At 32.2% G+C, this 19,632-nt stretch overlaps 2 protein-coding genes across 7 annotated transcripts; one reads left to right on the top strand and one right to left on the bottom strand.

Annotated features, from left to right (window-relative positions):
* The first annotated feature begins 228 nt into the window (after window positions 1-228).
* On the top strand, window positions 229-15,926 carry LOC139778978 (NADPH-dependent diflavin oxidoreductase 1). Of its 6 annotated transcripts, XM_071717168.1 has the most exons (12): window positions 229-935; window positions 1,704-3,197; window positions 3,381-3,463; window positions 9,546-9,663; window positions 9,845-9,926; window positions 10,003-10,142; window positions 10,295-10,440; window positions 10,618-10,703; window positions 10,776-10,922; window positions 11,055-11,366; window positions 11,518-11,720; window positions 11,838-15,926. In XM_071717168.1, exons 1-12 carry the CDS (start codon window positions 838-840, stop codon window positions 11,962-11,964), a joined length of 3,036 nt encoding a protein of 1,011 aa, XP_071573269.1. In that variant the 5' UTR covers window positions 229-837; the 3' UTR covers window positions 11,965-15,926. The 6 variants fall into 6 exon arrangements, with proteins under 6 accessions (XP_071573269.1, XP_071573264.1, XP_071573267.1 ...); XM_071717163.1 differs by lacking the exons at window positions 229-935; window positions 1,704-3,197; window positions 3,381-3,463 and adding exons at window positions 4,290-4,577; window positions 6,010-6,285 and having other exon boundaries at window positions 9,543-9,663; XM_071717166.1 differs by lacking the exons at window positions 229-935; window positions 1,704-3,197; window positions 3,381-3,463 and adding exons at window positions 4,656-4,852; window positions 6,010-6,285 and having other exon boundaries at window positions 9,543-9,663.
* Kaz (E3 ubiquitin-protein transferase Katazuke) lies at window positions 15,196-19,600 on the bottom strand. Its single transcript, XM_071717170.1, has 5 exons — window positions 19,244-19,600; window positions 17,867-18,278; window positions 17,238-17,550; window positions 16,776-17,085; window positions 15,196-16,306 (listed from the first exon to the last, which is right to left on the bottom strand). Exons 1-5 carry the CDS (start codon window positions 19,280-19,282, stop codon window positions 16,205-16,207), a joined length of 1,176 nt encoding a protein of 391 aa, XP_071573271.1. The 5' UTR covers window positions 19,283-19,600; the 3' UTR covers window positions 15,196-16,204.
* Between the last annotated feature and the right edge of the window lie 32 nt (window positions 19,601-19,632).

The raw sequence follows: 19,632 nt of genomic DNA on the forward strand, positions 1-19,632 counted from the left end.
GCCCTCGAATTAAATCTGCACGTCTGCCTTTGAATCCGAATGACTTTCGCTCTATTCGATGACTCTCCGTGATAACTGTGATGAGCTTTGCACCGAAACCGAGTTTAGAGATCTCCCTCGAAAACCGCGAGAAAGACGATTGCATCGGCACGACCGACGGGGCGATTTTTTTATTTATAATCTCTCGGAGCCCGCTGCCAATTGGGACCAGTTTGCCCAAACGTTTATCCTTGACATTTCATCAACGTGATCGCGAGATTGTTCCGCATCTGTCGGCTAGCTGTCGCAAATGCCACGGAAGGTTTTCCCGCGTTGCTCCAAACGTATAAATAACCACATCCTTATGTCTACTCCACTTTACGGCATTTAATGCGAGTCTGTTCGTTACAACTGCTTTTATTTCCGCATTTCAGTCTGCATTTAAAATAATGTAGCAATAGAGAATTAAAATAAAATACAAGGGATGCAATCAATGTAACGAATATAAAGACCTATCTGTTTGTTTTATAATGTTTTTGATTGACGGAATTAAAGGATTTGGAGCGATTAGACTTCTTCAAGAATTTGCACTCAGCTAGACATGTAATTTGGATGTTACAACTACGATGCTGTCAATCGTTCTCGAAAGAAGCAATATAACAACTTTTCTTCGTCTCTCTTTCAGTGCCAGATGTTTTATTTTAAGTATGCAAAGTGTATGCAACGTGACGTAGCTAAAAAGAATACACTCGTCTGATCGCGATGACATCACTGTTCGAATCAGCTGAGACACTTCAGTAACGTGGACTGCCCGTCATCGCCGAAAAGTTTATTCAATCGCGACGTGAAAGAATTGCGATGACGAAAATGGATGAAATGGTTATCCGGGTGCTGTACGGAAGCGAGACCGGAACCGCTCAAGACGTCGCCGAGCAGATCTGGAAGAGCGCCAAAAGGTTTTGTTATTGTTCCCCTCTGGCACACGAACCTTCTCCTCTGGGAAAATTTCTGGCACACAAATCCTACTCTCATATCTTTAAATGATCTTTAAACAGACGTGATTCACCTTTATGTCTTTAACGTTTGTTATTTTTCCTATATAATTAGCTTCGCTATAAATGTGACCCTTTCTTTCTAGCTAACAATATTCAGAAGAAAGAAATCAGCGATAAAGATTCTACATTTTTGTCATATCTCTTTTTCGGCATTTATGTTATTCAGAATAATTTTCAATTATATATATATATATATATATATATATATATAATAAGTAAAACGGAAAATAAAGAAAAAAAAGACAGAGAAAGCAAATGTATTATATTCCAACTCTTTATATATAAAGTTTATTTTAAATCATTTAATTATGTAATTAAGTGATAACAATTAAGTGATATTTTATCTTGATAATCTACTTCTAGGCTATACACGAATAAAGTCTCCTTATAAACTCTTCGTCCATCTTTATCCATGTAAATCCTACCTATCCTATATATCCTATCAAGAATTTCTTATTACACGTTGTTTGAATTTTAAAACAAAAATAGAAAATATTCTCTTTTGATTTAAAAAAAAAATAATATTAACATTTTAATATTTGAAAAATAAACAATATTTGATTCTTTTCTTATGTAAAAAACAGAAGAAGCAGTTTATTTTGAAGCTTATGTAAATATGTATATCCTAATTTAAAACTAAGAATATATATGATTTTTTTTATTTTATAGAAAAGGATTGCAAAGCACCGTATCATCTCTGGATGAATATGATATTCAAAATCTCCCTTCCGAACAACTGATTATCTTCGTTGTCGCAACGACTGGACAAGGAGACCCTCCAGCCAACATGAAACAATTTTGGAGACAACTATTGCGCAAAAATCTTCCAGCAACCATGCTCAAAAATCTAAAATACGGCGTACTTGGATTGGGCGACAGTTCATATTCAAAATTCAACTTTGCTGCGAAGAAGTTAAACAAACGCCTTGCGCAATTAGGTGGCGAAGAATTATTGCCCATTGGACTTACTGATGATCAGCACGATCTGGGAATTGACGCTGTAGTTGATCCCTGGATCAAAAAATTATGGGACAAAATTGTAGACGTTTTTGAAATTTCTGTGAAAGAGAAAACGAACGAAGAAAATTTAATAATCGAGAGATTTGGTGTTTCAATAATAGAAATAAATCAATTAAATCCGATACGTATTGACGAACGGTTAACAGGCAGTCCTTATCAATCAAATACTGACATCTATGCGCAAGAAACGTTCATAAATAGCGATGTTAGAATAGGAACAATAGTTGAAAATATAAGAACCACTTCCGAAGATCACTTTCAAGATGTTAGATTAATAAACATCCAAGCGGATAATATTAAATATGATCCTGGAGACGTTATCTACATTAGACCAAAGAATACTGTGGAACAGGTGAAACGATTTTTCGACATACTACGCGAACACGATATAAAACTGTTTCCAGATACGGTGATCCAAGTATCGGAGAAGGAGATAAAGGTTCCGTTTGTTTTAAAACGAAATTTAACTTTAAGGGAGATCGTTGAGCAATACTGGGACCTGAATTTCAAGCCACGAAGATCTACCATGCACACTTTATCTCTTATCAGCGAAAATGAGTTGGAGAAAGAAAAACTGTGCGAATTTGCCAGTCCGATTGGTCAAGAAGAGCTTTATGATTATATAAACAGACCGAGACGAAATATTTTGGAGGTTCTCACAGATTTCCCTCACACGACCAGTAAGATGAACATTAAATTATTGTTTGAAATCATGTCGCCAATAAAGCCACGTCCTTACAGCATTGCCTCCAGCTTAGAAGCTACTCCAAATAGAATACAAGTCTTGGTAGCGGTAGTTAAATTTAAGACTAGATTGGTGGAGCCAAGATTTGGGTTATGTTCAAACTGGCTAGCAAGTTTAAAAAATAACGACAAAGTGATCTTTTGGCTGCAGAAAGGAACTTTTCGATTCAACAATGACAAGCCGATGATTTTGATTGGCCCTGGAACTGGAGTGGCTCCGTTTAGATCTTTGCTTTTCGAGAGAGCAAAAAAAGAAACAGACCTGAAAGAATGCATCCTGTTCTTTGGATGCAGGAATGAGGATAAGGATTATCATTGCAGGCAGGATTTTGAGCGTTTATCGAGGGAGAACAATCTGAAAGTGTTCTGCGCGTTTTCCAGAGATCAGGATCATAAAATGTAAGTAATTAAAATAAAATTGTTTTAGAATTTTAATTTTTTTTTTTATTATCTCAAATACGAAATTAAGTTACAGTTCATTATTATTTTAGAATTGATTATTATAATATATATAATAAATGATAGGATATGTGCATTAAATCTTAACTTTCTTAATTGTATTTTTTAACATTTTTCTTTCAGATATGTGCAGCATCTTATCCGCCAGCAAAGGGAGCTGTGCTGGCAATTTTTAGAAAACAATGGCAGTATTTATTTAGCGGGAAATTCTAAGAATATGCCGGACAACGTGCGCGACGAATTCGTTAGTTTAGCAAAAGAAATCGGTAAAATGACGAAGGAGCAAGCAGAAACATTCATTAAGCATTTGGAGAAGGGCAATCGATATCAAACTGAAACTTGGGGTTGACAAAACGTAAAAAATCACCGAGGCTTAGGGAAAATATTTAATTTAAAAAAATGTGTTCTTTTGTACAAAAATAAATGTATATACATATATATCCATGTATGTGATAAAAATATATATTGTCTCTGTTTTACACAGAGGCATGAAGATTAATATACATTCAAATATCAAAATATGTATAATTATCTTTTGAATTGTTATATTAATTAAGCCTATTATTTTCTATTATTTTCCTGGTTGTTAGCAAGGCTTTTAACAGCTTTTATTATAAAACTAAAAATTATTTACGCAAGCTAAGCAATTTTTTATCAAAAGATTCGATATCTAATAAAGCATGAAGATCTAATTAAGACTCGAAATAGATACGCTGCTACTTGCATTAGATGCAATTACGTAACATTCTTTATAGCGCCGTTGATTGCTTTATCTTCATCACGATTATTTAAACAATCACGAGGTCACCAGCTTCCATATAATTATTGGGTCTATCCATACAGCCGCGTTCATGTTAAAAAAAAATCGACCAATCGTCGGTCCAAAGCGGAACGATGTCACAGCGCGTATGCTCATCCGTATTACACGCCTAATTGGCTGGTTTCTCCCACGTGTATAATTCACGCCGCGATGCAAACACGTTTGAATAGACCTTAAAAGAAGCGAGACTCGTAATTATCGATGCTGCTCGATCGCATATTCAGTTTAGCCGCGCTTCTTGCATTCGCGAAAGAGATATCGTACCCCGGAGGGGGGGGGGGGAGAGGAGGAAAAAAAGAACTCGAAAGACGAGAAAAACACAGGCTGAAATCAGTGAAATCACGAATGCGGGCGTAAACAGGGGGAACGTTACGTCACGCTCCATCGAGCGCGATTTATCGCGCATGATTTATTAATATATCGGCGCTCCCAACAGTCCCAACCGCGTTCGCGGGCAATCGCCGTTCGACGGCCGTCGCGTGTCCAGTGTCCACGCGAGTGTGAGTATCCGTTTTCATCCTTTTCTTTTTCTTTCCTCGTCCCGTCGAACGATCGAAACGAACGGACGTCGCGTCGTCGCGCGGCTATTTTTACGCCTTTTACCTTTCGTCCATTTCGAACGTCGCACGTCGCACCCTCGTGGGCGCTCGGCGCTCCTCGGCGCGCTTCGGCGGCGCGGCGCGCCGTATATCTCGAATATCTCGATGAACTCGTAACCTCCCCTCTCGCGACCTAACCTAAACGTAGTGCCGCTGCCGTGCAGTACGGAAACATGGTACGGTCGCTCGCGTGCCGCCGTCCCGCAGTGCTCCCGCCGCTCCCGGTATCTCGTACGATCTCGGCTCAACTCCGTTTACTCCGTCGCTGACTGCAACCCCCTTTTTTCTTCCCTCTCTTCCTCTCTCTCTCTCTCTCCCTCTCTTCCTCTCGCGCCCAGTGTGCGAGGCCAGCCAGGCAAACAAACAAAACCGCACGAACCGCGCTCGAACCTCGAACCGTCGGCCGATGGACGTTGGCACGTGATTCTTTTTCTCTCGCCACGCACCCACCCTTCGGGCGGTCCATTAACGTCAATCGCCGGCAATAAGCCTGGCGAATCGCTCTCCGGTTACTCCGGTAGTCGACCGCGAGAACGAGCAACGCAAAAAAAGGTTCGCCCGGCGTTAAGGTCTGTCTATTCTCTCGTCGGCCACGCTCTTCCCGCACACTCTCCCTTAACCTACCTGCCCTGCTGCGAGACGCGCACGGAATACCTACACACGTCCGACTTGTCTCGTAATCTAGACTAGCGTAGAGGAGAATTTGTATGTTTATCACGCTCGCTTTAATATTTTGCTTGCTTGACCTACATCAAGAGTACTTGCACGAGGTATATCCAATCCCTTGATTGCGACATTGATATCATATCTGGGTCATTGTACGTAATAGAAGATATTTTATTTTCTAATTCATTTTTGCGATTTATAAAGATGTTACACTGATACTGTTAATTTCTTCTTTATTTAATTTACTTATGTTAGAAATATTGAGTGTATTCAGATTTAATTATTAAACTACTATGATCATATTTGTATAAGATATTAATATTTATGTTAGTGTTTGTAGTTTGCTTAAAATCAAGAAATATAATTTATTTTTAGAATTCGAATTTTTAGAATTATTTACTGATATTTTTGATAATATTTTTGATGATATTTTTATATTTTGATACTCTTGTGTTAATCTCTGCAATAATAAGATTCTAAGAAAATTTGGCATTGATATTGCCTCATATATTCTTTGTGATTCATAAAAATGCAAATTTTTATGATTTAAGGGTCTTTAAATTTTATTTTGACACTTGCGATAACGATAAACCTCAACGATTTTGTGAAAATTTTATATACAATGTCACCAAAGATACCACAATTAAAATAAATATTGTTTTTCCAGGCGAGGACAAAATCGTGCAGTGGAGTGCAGAAAGTGCTTATAAAATTACACTCTTTCTGGACCGGTCATTGAGGGATGCACTAAAGTCGTCGCAGTTATTACCGAAGTTGTCGTCGTCGAAGTCAATAGCGTTTGAAGAACCTCTTTCGTAACGAAAACAAAATCAACAAAAAAGGAATATGGCGGGCACTTACACGAAGAAGGAATTTGGTGCGGGGCCTGAGGAGCAGACTCTTCTGAAAGACTCCAATGGGACCCGCATCGTACCTTCGAAAGGTAATGAGACCGCAGTACGCCGTCTGTTGCATCCGCCGTCATGGCTACGGGGGAATGCAGCGGCTTTCTTGTAGTTTTATTTTCCCGCTGTACAGTTGCTCAAACCAGTCTGTACAAGAAGCTTTCAGGCTGTGGACTTGGCATCCTTGGCATTGACAGTGACGTATTTGTGGGTTTAACATTGGTTCGTAGTTTGTTGAACGTGATACAAAAACATATCTCATTAATTTAAATCTGATAATAATTGTATAACATGCGACAGCTGAACAAACTGGTTTAATTGAAATTAGTAATTTATCATTTTGATGCATGATAGATATATAATACTTATGATTTAAGATAATTCAGTGAAGTTTAAATAATTGATTTTGAGTTATTCTTGGTGAGAAATTTAAATAAATTTTAAATAGTTCAATCTATGGAACAAAATTGCAATTGCAATATTATTGTATCTACATCCAAATGTTTAGATTGAATTTAACATATTGTGAATTGTATTTTGTATGACTGATAATTGTATTAACTATGTTATTGAGATAATTTTAGGTTTAATAATATACTCGTATAGATTGATTCATTTTTAATAAAGTTAATAAATTATCTTTAATCTTGAAAATTGAATTATCTTAAATTTCGAAAATCAAGAGAACATGTTCATTTTCTTGGACTCTTGAGAATTTTTCTGCTATCATTTATCTAACTCTATTACAGTACAATTGAAGATTGATAAGATATTTTGAAGACAACAGGTCTTTTTCATTTTGGAATGCATGTTTATTACTTGCTATCTTATTGCTTTGTAGCAGATAACCATAAGTACATTTAAAATTCTTAGAAGTTTTATTTCAGCAAAATATAAAGAGAAAATCGATTTTAAACTCACTAAAAATATAAAAAAATAATTATAAAATAATGTAGAAGATTTAAAATAATCGATATGTTTATTCATAATTTTTTACATATTGGTTTATTTATGTATCTTTTTCTCTTCTCTATTCTCTTATTTATCTTTTATATTTACATTATTTATACTTTTACTTAGCATACAGCTTTTTGTAACTTATCAATCTTTCTTGCATTGCTTGTTCATTACATTGTATATTTAATTATTAATATTAATAACTCTGTATTATTCATAATTGTGAAACATATATACAATAATAGTGTTACTAACAGCGTTAAAATATATTTCATTGTAGCTTCTATAAGAGAATCACATTCTCTTGTGCATAAAGTTTTATTTTGCTGATGTGACATGCTGATTTAGCTAAATGAATATGAGAGCCTATTCTGTAGTCACTAACAGTCATAAGCGCGAGACTTGAAGCAGTGTTTCTAATTCCCACGGCAATCAGTAAAAAATCATTATCAATAATTTATAATCCACTGAGCAATGATATAATCTTTACCTTTATTACTTATTTTGCTAACATCCATTTAAATAATTAAGTGCAAGGAAAATGGCTGTAACAGGTAGTTGACAATTTCTTTCTCATATATAATTGACATAAGTACATAATTTTTTATATTTACATAAATTCTGTACTATATAATGATTATAATCAAATCTTTTTGTCTTATACATTGAATTTACTTTATTACTTACTGAGAATAATATTTATATATTAGATTTTTATTAGTTTATTTATATATTTATGTAGTTTTATAGCTATATTTGTATACCATTGTATATTATATTAGCAATTTTGCTAATACTAGCTTTGTAAAAGATAATTTATAACCGTTTTTTTTACAAGTTTTATTTGCTCATCTTATAACACTTTTCTTCTGCTTGTTAGTAATTGATAATCAATTACTGTACTATACATACATATTACTTTTTATTACTTTAATTATTATCTATCTTTTTGTATAAATTGTTAATATTTCGTGTATTTATGTATTACGTCCTCATAGTGCATCAATTGATCTTAATGAGTCAATTGATTGTGACATTCCATTATAGCGACTGTACGCAATTATCTTTTTTTTTTGTAATCAGCTATCTCAATTACTTCTCTTACTCTTTTTCTCTTTAAGATATCTCTCGGTGTGCTAGTTATATCCAAATCTTTCTTGCCTTTTATACTTAAGAACCATATTAATTTAAACACCTCAATATTGTTTTATTAGAATTATTTTTTTAATTCTTTGTGATTAAAGTCAGAATTTATTAAATTTTGAATTTATTTGCAATATATCTTTTTAAAATTAATAGATATATTTAATATACCTTAAATATATAGTAAGATATTAATGTCTTAAATTTAAGAAGAATGATTTAAGAATGTTATATTAGCTTAGGTAATTTAATTTCTTAATTTGAAAATTTAAGAAAGAAAAATCTGAATTTGATTTAAACAGAAATTTTTTTATTTTAATTTAACATTAAATAAAAAATTATTTTTTAAATTAAGGGGCTACATCCACCTAGAGGCCCGAAAAATATTTCAAAATTCAGATTTTTTTTCAGAAACGATTAGTGGGAATAAAACGAATTTTTTTGTACTCAAAGGTACATGTTTTGAGAGCTTCAAAAAAATTTTTTATCAAAAAATTTCCAAAAACAAAAAAATTATGGCCGCCGGCAGATGATGTTTTTTTCGGCGGTGGACATCATATCTGGAAAACCGCTCGATGGATCGTTTTCAAATTTACACAAAATACGCTGAGAAACATTTAGAGGTCGTTGACGATCGCCGATTTTTAAAATCGATTTTTTTACAAAATGGCAACAAATTGAAACTCAAATATGGAAAATCTGTGAGACAATGTCGTCATTTTTACGTAATTATTAAAAAATAAAGATCGATTTAAAAAAAGTAAGATCGTCAACGACCTCTAAATGTTTCTCAGCGTATTTTGTGCAAATTTGAAAACGATCCATCGAGCGGTGTTCTAGATATGATGTCCACCGCCGAAAAAACATCATCATCTGCCGGCGGCCATAATTTTTTTGTTTTTGAAAATTTTTTGATAAAAATTTTTTTTAAAGCTCTCAAAACATGTATCTTTGAGTACAAAAAAATTTGTTTCATTCCCACTAATCGTTTTTGAAAAAAAAAATATCTGAATTTCGAAATATTTTTTGGGCCTTTAGGTGGATGTAGCCCCTTAAGTTAATGTAAATTATTTTTTGAATCTATAATTAATGTAATAATAGTGATATTGGCAGCAAGATCTAATATTATAAATAATACACGTAATATAAAATATTTAGCAAATCTTTGAGATTGACGAATTAATTTGCATTTAAGGTTCAGAACCTGTACGTCTTTCACCGGGATGGGAAGGTACAGGTAGACCTGACGACGAATTGAATTTTAAAGGCGTTACAATGGATCAAGCAGATCTTGAATTGAATCCTCCTAGAGATAGGTATAATTATGTGTTTATTAATATTTGTTTGACAAAAATTACTTGTTTATATTACAAAATTATACGTAAAATTTATATTATTAGAATAATGTAGAAAATTTTGTACGTAATAATATTGTAATAATATCGTAAAAATATAGTTGATTTAAGTAAAGTTATATTATTTTGTATTTTGTTTTAGATTAAATTTAGTATTTTTCATATTGGTACTTCATGGAATCGGTGCCTTGATGCCATGGAATATGTTTATAACAGCTAAAGAAGTAAGCCAAGTATAATGATTTATAATAATTGCACTAGTTAAAATTATAACACTACATAATTGCCATATATTTGCAGTATTTTGTCGGATACAAATTGTCTAAGGAATATACTGGTGTAGATACGAACTATGCGACGAATTTTCTAGCATATCTGGGATTTGCATCACAAGTACCGAATTTGTTATTCAACTGGTTAAATATATTTTTACAATTTGGGTATGTATACAAAATAAAATATACATTTTGCAACAAAAATATTTTATGTCTCTCTAATTGATATACACCTTTGTTATAATATTAATGATAATTTAATTAATGATTATTAAATAATAATGCGCTTTACTAAAGAGATGTTTCTGACTTTTCAGAGGTAACTTGACGACGCGCATAGTATGGAGTATCTTTGTTCTGGTCTTGATATTTGTCTTTACTGTCGTCTTGGCCATGACTGACAGTTCTGACTGGTCCGGAGTATTCTTCTGGATTACTATGGTATCCGTTGTTATATTAAATAGTAAGTAACTTATTTATTATTAATTTATCAGTATTTAAAACGATTAAATGTTTAATAAATTATATTAAAACTAATATAATAACTAATAAATAAAGATATGTGTAATTATTAATAAACATTGTTACGTTATTGATTCTTGATATTTAAATTGTGCATAATTGAAAATTTATGTTTTAGCTGCCAATGGCATTTACCAGAACTCGGTGTTTGGAATGGCAGCTAAATTACCCACTAAGTACACGGGCGCTGTTGTTTTAGGCTCAGTAAGTATCACATCAATCACATCTTATAAAGCGCTGTATAATGTAAAGACATTTGTAATGTGTTATTTTCAGAATATCAGTGGAACTTTTACAGCTATAATAAACTTCCTAGCGCAAATAATGGCTCCGAACGCGCGCACCGCCGCCATATATTATTTCATCACGGCTTTGTTTATCCTCTTGGCTTGCTTTGACACATACTTTGCACTTCCAATTAACGTAAGATTCTTATTAAAAATGAATTTTTAAATTAGTCATCTATAAATTTATTAATTAATACAGTGGTTTATTAACTTTTGAACTAAGTATATAAAGAAATTGTTTAACTAATGTTAATAAATTGTATTGCAGAGGTTCTATCGATATCACGAGCTTCTCCATCAGAAAGAGATTAATAAAAGACAATTAGAGAGCAGTTCAAGAGGAAAACATAAACCTAAACCAGCTTATTGGCTGGTGTTCAAGGCGTGTTTCCCACAATGCTTCAACACATTTTTAATCTTCTTCGTTACTCTAGCGCTTTTCCCATCTGTCCAATCCGATATACGTTCTTCAGATGAGAATTTTGTGGTTCCATCTGAATATTATAGCAGCGTTATGTGCTTTTTAACGTTCAATATCACCGCCATGCTGGGAAGCTCGATTGCGTCATTAGTTCAGTGGGTATGTAGGCTCCAGTTTTATATATCACATTTTATAATATCATATTTATATTTTACATTTCTTGCATGGTTTATTATATTGTTACAAAATTATAGTTGATAAATATCTTTGATACTGTATAAATTCTATTTATTTATTAATTCTTTCACAGCCGAGCAAGAGATATCTGATAATCCCAGTGGTTCTGCGACTTGCTTACATACCGTTATTCTTGCTCTGCAACTATCAGCCGGCTGAAACAAAAAGAATATTGCCGATACTCGTCAATAATGATTGGGTGTTCTTCGTCATTGCCGTTACTATGGGCCTTAGTAGCGGCTATCTGTCGTCATTATCGATGATGTATTGCCCTAGGTAAGCATGATTAATGAAAAATAAAGAGAAAAATTAAAAGATACACGAAATTTATGTGACTTTGTACACAATATATACATATACATACAATGTTACTACATGATATTTTGTATTTAGAATGGTGGATTCGCAGTACGCTTCGACAGCTGGCATGTTTGGGGCAGCGTCTTTGATCACGGGGATTTTCACGGGAATTCTATTTTCCATGGTGATGCCTTCTCTCGTGGCCAACGTGACATTTTGATCGTTTTAAAGTTAAGATTCAGCATTGCGATATGCTTATATATTAACTCAGGAGCTAGAAAAAAGATTAAAAATTAAGAATGCACAGTTTATCTCTCACAATTACAAATTAATATAAAATAATTTAAAAACTTGGAGAAAGAACAATGTCGAAGAGGATATGTAAAATGTTATTTCTAAGAACAGCTCGAGAAAAGAAATAGTATTTCAGAAACGGAAGTTACTTTCTTCGACGCGAATGAGAGAAGTGTTTTGGAGAATGCTCGTTTGCTTATATATACGTTAAACATATACGTATAAATCTATATATATATATATATATATCTAATCTACAATTCTTTAAATAACAAATTATAAGGATAAACTTTTAAGTAAAAGCCGTTTGAAGTAATGCGTGTTTTTTATAGGTGTGTGGCTTGAAGTTTCTATTGATTGATGATTTTTAAAGTCCCGTTAATAGGAGAAATAGAAATACGAAAGTAAATTAAGACCATGTAAAGTGCATTAATGACACAATCTGATCGTCTTACAACAGATTTGTATAGGAAATACCGGAATCCATGGTTTTATGAAGATGATAGAAACTAGGTCTACTATATTACTACTGCCCCTATTACTAAAACCGGACCAATAAGCCTTATTAATAAAAAGAAGCTATGCGTCGCTTCAGTTTTCATATTCAAATAGTAATCGCTAAATCATTAAATTTATCAGGAAGATCACGTATAAAATCTGTATAATTCGTTGCGCGTTTAACACTATATACATATAACGTTTATTTATTACGATCACATTTAAAAGAGAATGAAAACATTTAATACAATTATTATCGAATGATTTCTCATATAGCACTAAACACGCAACGAGAATATATCTCTTAATGGATAAGCATTACATTTTCAAATAGAGTTTACGCTAAAGTTGCCATGCTGAATTTTTCTACAGAGAATATTTCGTTTTTAAATTAGTCTGGTCATAGATATGTTACAGTATGAAACTAATTTTAAAGACGAGATAATTTTAAATGACATTTCTCAGCATTCTACAAATTAAACAATTATATATATGGTTTTACTTAATTATATTAAAACTAAATTTACAATTTCGAATTGTCCAAATTCTGCAGCTTGAATCTGGTAAAATTAAAAGTCAACATAATTACAAATAATACAAAATAAAAGGCCAAGTCTGATAATTTCTTTACATCATAATAGAATGTAACAAGATCTGATGTAATAGTCTTGTAATGAATTTTCATTTTATTTGTAGCATTTATATTCTACTCTGCAATTACAAGGTTGTATTTTTTTACTTTTTTAGTACTATTTGGTACTTTATTTAATATTTTTACTACATATTGATATATATTGTATTTACATAAAGATTTGCAGTATCTCGAATTTTTTTTTAGAAGTCATAATGAAGTCATTTTAAAACAATTTTGCTACTTTTTGATCTCATGATACTTTCAATTAAATTTTAAAATTATCAAATTTTAGTATGCTTTTATAAACTTTCTGTTTTGCAACAGTTAGAATAAATTATACTACGTTACGAGAAATGATGCAGGAGAGTTAAGACTGTTGGCCATTTAATTGATACTAGTCCCCTCACAATTTTGACGACGAGCTTTCCACCTTATATTTATAGATTAATGAACGACGATTCTAGAAATTGGAAGTATAGTTACATTTTTTTGGGCTATGATTATGTTGTATTTGTAATAATTATGTAATCTTTTTTCATCATATGTATACAAGATTGTCATATGTATACATGCTTATGTTATTTATGCTTTATGTATGTCGATAAAATTCATGTATTTTACGCATTTTAAGTGGTCGTGAGATTAAGCTATACAATACTCTTCCATTAAGCTGTACCTGGACAATCTCCACAATTTTTTAATTGCAGCACACATTGCTTAAATAAAAATGGATTTTTAAATAGATTATAGCTTTAAATAACTAATGTTAAATGTTTTTTGAAGCTTACGCTAAACATATACATTAATATCATAATCACGTTATTATTATCACACCAATTTAAAAATCTATTATTTATTCCGACTGAAACTTCCTCACAGCAATTTTATAACAGTGTATGTAATATTTATATTACATTATATTAACTAACTTTAGTACAGGATACATTTTGATACAGCTTATAAGTGTTTTTAATTTTATATTTTTGTACAGAAATTTCATCCAAATGTTATGCTCCGTTATGATACAAACAAGATGTTCCTAAAATGTTTGACTAAATTTTACCAAATTCTATTCTTACTGATTTTATCAGATTTCATCTATTAATTGTATTCTACTCTGTACTGATAAGCACTATTAAATCCGCACAATACAGAATATAATATGTCGAAGTACTTTAGGAATACTGTATAAGATGTGGGATGTATTCAGCAGAAGTGCGAATTTTATTTGATCGCATTTACACATGCATTTTTAATTATGCTAAAATGTAATTTAGCGTGAGCCCTCGTCTCTCACAAATGAACAATTAATAACTTCTTCGTCAGATATTCTAAAAGACGGAATACTGATATAGTATCTTCAAACTCTCTATAACACATTTATTATCTCGATCAACTTACTCTGCATAATCATAATCAATTTATTATCTTTCGACTTAATTTTTACTAATCGATAAACGTAACCAGTTTTACTAAAAACGTATTTGAAGAAAAGGGACTTTTTCATTTGTGATGCAATGATTCTAAGAATTTAACAAAAATTAGATTACATGGATATGTAATCCAATTTAATTAATCTATTTAATTGATTTAATAGATTATAACATTATATATACGAAAATCATCTCCACGAAAATATAGTTATAACATGATAAATAAGTTGCCTCATAGAATCATTGCGTTGCAATTGAAAATATGTGTAATATTTTCTATTCATTACTTATTAAAAAAAATAATAATGGAATTTCTTACCTCGATCGCGTTATCTTATTACTGGCGAAAATGGTAATTCTAAAACGCATTCTGAATTCCTACAAGGACAATCCTCCATATAAACCAACAGACAATAAATGATCAAGGGAATTCGATAAATAATCCAATAAAATCGGAAGACTCATTGAATTTAAGGAAGAGAAATGGAAAAAGAAATTGATAGAGTAGATAAAATATTTTTATATGTGGATTCTCAGTCACACGAGTAAATTTCATTCGATGGATTGTTTCGCGCATATCGTACCATTTAGATTATACATATAAGCAATCTTTATTAAAAATATTCACGCATTAGTATTACACATTTATACATAAGATTTAAATACGCATTCATTTCCACATAAAAATGGTACAAGCCTTTAATGATATAAGTTGTAAGGTTTGATTCATTCATTATCATCGCTATATTAGGAGCTTTATCATTTCTATGTTGGAATGTATGCATAATATATTAATTATACAATATATTAATTATAAAGATCCAAGTTTAAAGAATTGCAGATCTCTCGATCGTAAATACATTAAGCTATTTAAAATTATTTTTCAATAATATTCAATAATATTCAATAATATTTTTCAATAATATTTATTAAACTATTATTGAAAAAATTTCGATCCTACATTTGAATCTTTTCCAAGATTTGGTTTTTGGAAAAGAGAAGTTTATTTTGAAGAATCAAGTCAATTAAATTCTCACTTTTTATAATTCACTAATTACTTTTGTAATTCACTAAATTTTGAACATCAGAAAATTAAAATTTTTAATATTACATTTGCGCATCATTTTTTCGACATCTGGAAAATCGACTTCTTTTAATCCACGATTGAGAATGCAACTTCTGATAACCTTAGATATGTAAAAGTAAAGACCTTGTAAAATAAGAAATTCACGGTTGCGTTTTATCAATAAGTAGATTTATGGAAACAATTTGAACCATTCAATTTATTGTAGAAAGAACGTTAAATAAATGAATAAGGACTAACTATCCCCGTTAACAAATAATCAGCTAATATTTCCGTACAACAAATTATAATAATAGTAATATTTTTTTAATTGCATATTTTTTTAATACAGGATTTTATAGATGTGAATAAGTCGATCAAGTTTTCCTTAAAAATAGATGTTATTTCCTTCCAGTAATATCAGTAGTATACAATTATTATTATTATTAAATAACAGAGAGATTGGAGCAAGAAGAGGGCCATAAGCGTTAAGCATATAATACAACGTATGTATATACTTTGTGTCAATATGGAATTTTTACATTACGTAAACTTTTTCGATCTTTTTATATGGGAATACTTCTTTGGTCTTTGGGCAAATCACTGTACCGTTATTTTCTTGAGCCATCTTTTCCAATGCCTACAACAAAAATTATAAGTGCAAATATATGTATATTAAAAAAAATACACTCATCTAATATTTTCTCAAATACATATTATAAAATAAATTTTAAAATTAATTATGATATATAATTAAAATTAAATTTCTGTCAAAAATTAAATCATTGAAAAAAAATGCATATTTATAATTAATACATATGCACAATTGACTAAAATTAACATGTATAGAACACAATACAAATACACACGTACATACATAGTGCATGCATAAATCTTCATTGTATAATACGTTTAATACTGTAATAATCAATATTTTTATTCGAAATTACTTTAATACTCTACATTGACGTCATATTGATTATATTATCTTTAGGCCATTTATTTTACTAGCATTACTCTTTTCAATACTTTGAAATATTGATATTTTAAGAGTTATAACATTTTTAAATTATTATTTAACTTATTAATGTTTTAGTAATTTAACTTACTTGTTCACCATATACATATCCATTCGGCATCATCATAGGCTGATTATATTCATTTAGTGGTTTCCCACTTATACTGCAAACGAGTCGTGATTGTGAGCAGTGAGCGAAAGGCAACGGTGCGGCTAATTCATTCAACGCTTCGTTGCAAACTGGACAACTAGGATTTCGGCCTTCCTTATTAGCACTATAACATTGGGGAGTCTTAAGAGCTGACAGACCGGCTTGCAGAGCTACCGTAAATACGCTCTGACTCGCTAACTGAAACAGTCTGTAGTTTTCTTGCCGAAATGTCTCGATCAGCTTATCCCATCTGTAGACAAATTTTTATGAATTATTATTGATTTATATAAATCGAATAAATTATTATATAATTTTTATATTATTACGAGATTTTTCAACTTTGTATAACGAATTAAATACGATAACAATGTCAGTTTATAAATGACAAATGTATAAACAAACCTCTTTTCATCCAGTAGATCTTTATAAGGACTCAAGTATGCGTGGGCCGGGAAGGCCAACTGGCCCATGCAGCACTGAATCTCCTGCAGCTGATAATCGTCATAGTTAGCAAAGTATTTGCGAGCATGCTTCACCGCATCGAGCCGCCTGTCGGTTCGCACTAATTCGATAAATTCTTGCACGCGCAAATTGAACTCCATAGTACTGCCTAGTTTTCTTAATTTCGAGCGATTGTCGTGACACCAACCGATGCATCTCGCAGTTTCGTGATTGGCTAAAGATTTCTCTACTTCCCTCGATACCATGAATACATCTGTAAATGTTCCAAAATACTTGGTAAACATAAAAAATTTATAAAATTTTAGAAACTTGACAATTCAAAGAAATATCTTCTTAAATTTCTCTTTCTTGGGATACTTTTTCAACTCATATTGGCTCTTTTATTAGTTTTTTGAATTTTTACTTAAAAATTTACATGCCTAAATATTTCTATAATCCTATTTTTTTCCCATTACAAAAATTATATTTTTGTGAAGATGTGATTTTCTGATATAACTTCAATATTGATAGATCATTATTTCAGATAAGATAAGAGAAATGCGACATGTGCATTGTATCAAACAACATACCAATATTTGTTAGATCTCTAAGCTCGCTGCTGTCTGCCAGTTTAGTTGCCGTTTTATAATATCCCTTGCGAAGAAAATATTCCACTAGCATTCTGTCTAATCTCTGTCGTCTCCACTGATTCACGGCACTCGGAGAGGTATTAGCATGATCCTTTAAGTGATCTAATCTTCTTTTGCACACCATGCCGGCTTGCAATTCCTCCGCTATTGATTCCTGGGCTTTACGCTTTAGAACTTGAAGCCTGGCGACCACGCCACCGAGCAACTTGCTGATTTCTCCTGTTGCCACATAAGATCCGTCGGTCTTCAGACTTTTCTCAAGTTCGTTAGACACCGCCTGGACATGGGACACTTCTCTGTCGAGAGTTTTCTGAGCGGAGCGGAACTTCTTATTCAGAAGCTCGTATGGAACCTGTTTTTTTTTAATTGCATTAATTAAATACAGATTAAGCAGATTTTGATATATATTCTTATTAAAACATTTATTAAACACTGTATAAATATTCATCAAAGTTTCTATCACAGGAATTTAGAATAAATATGAAATAAAGCATGCATTTAATATAGAAAATTGACAGACTATGTAATGCATTTACACATTTATTGTATATATTTATACATAAAATATTTATCTCTGCTAAGAATTTTAAGAGATTATTTGTTCAGATATTATTTGTTCTTTAAAGATTTGTATTTCAAAAAGTATTATTCAGGATGTTTAAAGAAAAGTGTTACATATTTTGAGAACAGATAGTATTCATCAAAACAAGAAAATATCCAGTAAACGTAGGACCTAAATCAAATACATATTAAGATGTGGGCGAATCTTTATCATATACTATATGAAGTGCTCTATGTGGTTCAATGCAATGTTCGTACGTCATTGATGGGTGTTGAATATACCAAGGCCTTTACACATTGCATTGTATTTAATGCATGTCAGCAAATCCGAAAGCAGCCAGGTATATTTGCAAGGGTGAGTGATTCTCTGAGACGTAAGGCTGAAGGATGTATAATAATGAATGGGAACTACATAAAGCACTTTCTATAGTATAGTATACGATAAAGACTGGCCCACACACACACACACACATATCTCAATAGGTATTTGATTAAAGACCTATATTTACTGGACATTTTCCTCACGTTTTAATGAATACTACCTGCTCTCAAAATATGTAACACTTTTTAAAACATTCTGTTTACCTTTATACCTAGATTTATTTTTAGAGAAATGCTTCTTTAAATATTATAAAAGATTATTACTTTACTTGACAAATATGTATGTGTGTATGTACGAATTATACGGGGTGCCAGGATAAAATTTCCAAACGGTAAAATATCTCGAAAGCATCCCGTGTAATGAAGAAAATTTACCTTCAGCGTGGGGTGTTCGAGGCTCTTCACGTCTGACATATTGGTTAAATGCCCAAGACAATGAGGGGACAGAGGACAAGGAGACACGGAGTGGAGAAGGCGGAGTCGACGATCTGATTAGGTGTCAATTGTTGCACGTCGCGACGCGATATTCACGTCCATGTCAAACGCGATCGAAGGAGGAATCGACGGCGACTGCACACTGCACAGGGAGCGAACGGCTCGAAGAAGAATTGCATCCGAGCCCGAGCTCTCTTGCACTCACCCACGTCAACCCACATTCACCTCTAGGCTCTAGTTCACTCTTCCGTCACATGTGTCGGTTTGTTTACGCGTTAATTCGGGTCGGTTTCGTCTTTCGTGTCTTTCTCTCGCGCTGACGCCTAAAG

The sequence above is a fragment of the Temnothorax nylanderi genome, unplaced genomic scaffold, assembly GCF_030848795.1.
Source record: "Temnothorax nylanderi isolate EJ_2023f unplaced genomic scaffold, tnyl_v1.0 TNYL_tig0204_pilon, whole genome shotgun sequence".
Lineage (NCBI taxonomy): Eukaryota > Metazoa > Arthropoda > Insecta > Hymenoptera > Formicidae > Temnothorax > Temnothorax nylanderi.

Coding starts and splice junctions, on each gene's coding strand:
- LOC139778978 (XM_071717168.1), top strand. CDS start 838: ATGACGAAAATGGATGAAATGGTTATCCGGGTGCTGTACGGAAGCGAG. Junction 10,143..10,294: donor AATATATTTTTACAATTTGG/GTATGTATACAA, acceptor CTGACTTTTCAG/AGGTAACTTGACGACGCGCA. Junction 10,923..11,054: donor ACTTTGCACTTCCAATTAAC/GTAAGATTCTTA, acceptor ATTGTATTGCAG/AGGTTCTATCGATATCACGA.
- Kaz (XM_071717170.1), bottom strand. CDS start 19,282: ATGTCAGACGTGAAGAGCCTCGAACACCCCACGCTGAAG. Junction 17,551..17,866: donor TAGAGATCTAACAAATATTG/GTATGTTGTTTG, acceptor GAACATTTACAG/ATGTATTCATGGTATCGAGG. Junction 17,086..17,237: donor GATCTACTGGATGAAAAGAG/GTTTGTTTATAC, acceptor ATTTGTCTACAG/ATGGGATAAGCTGATCGAGA.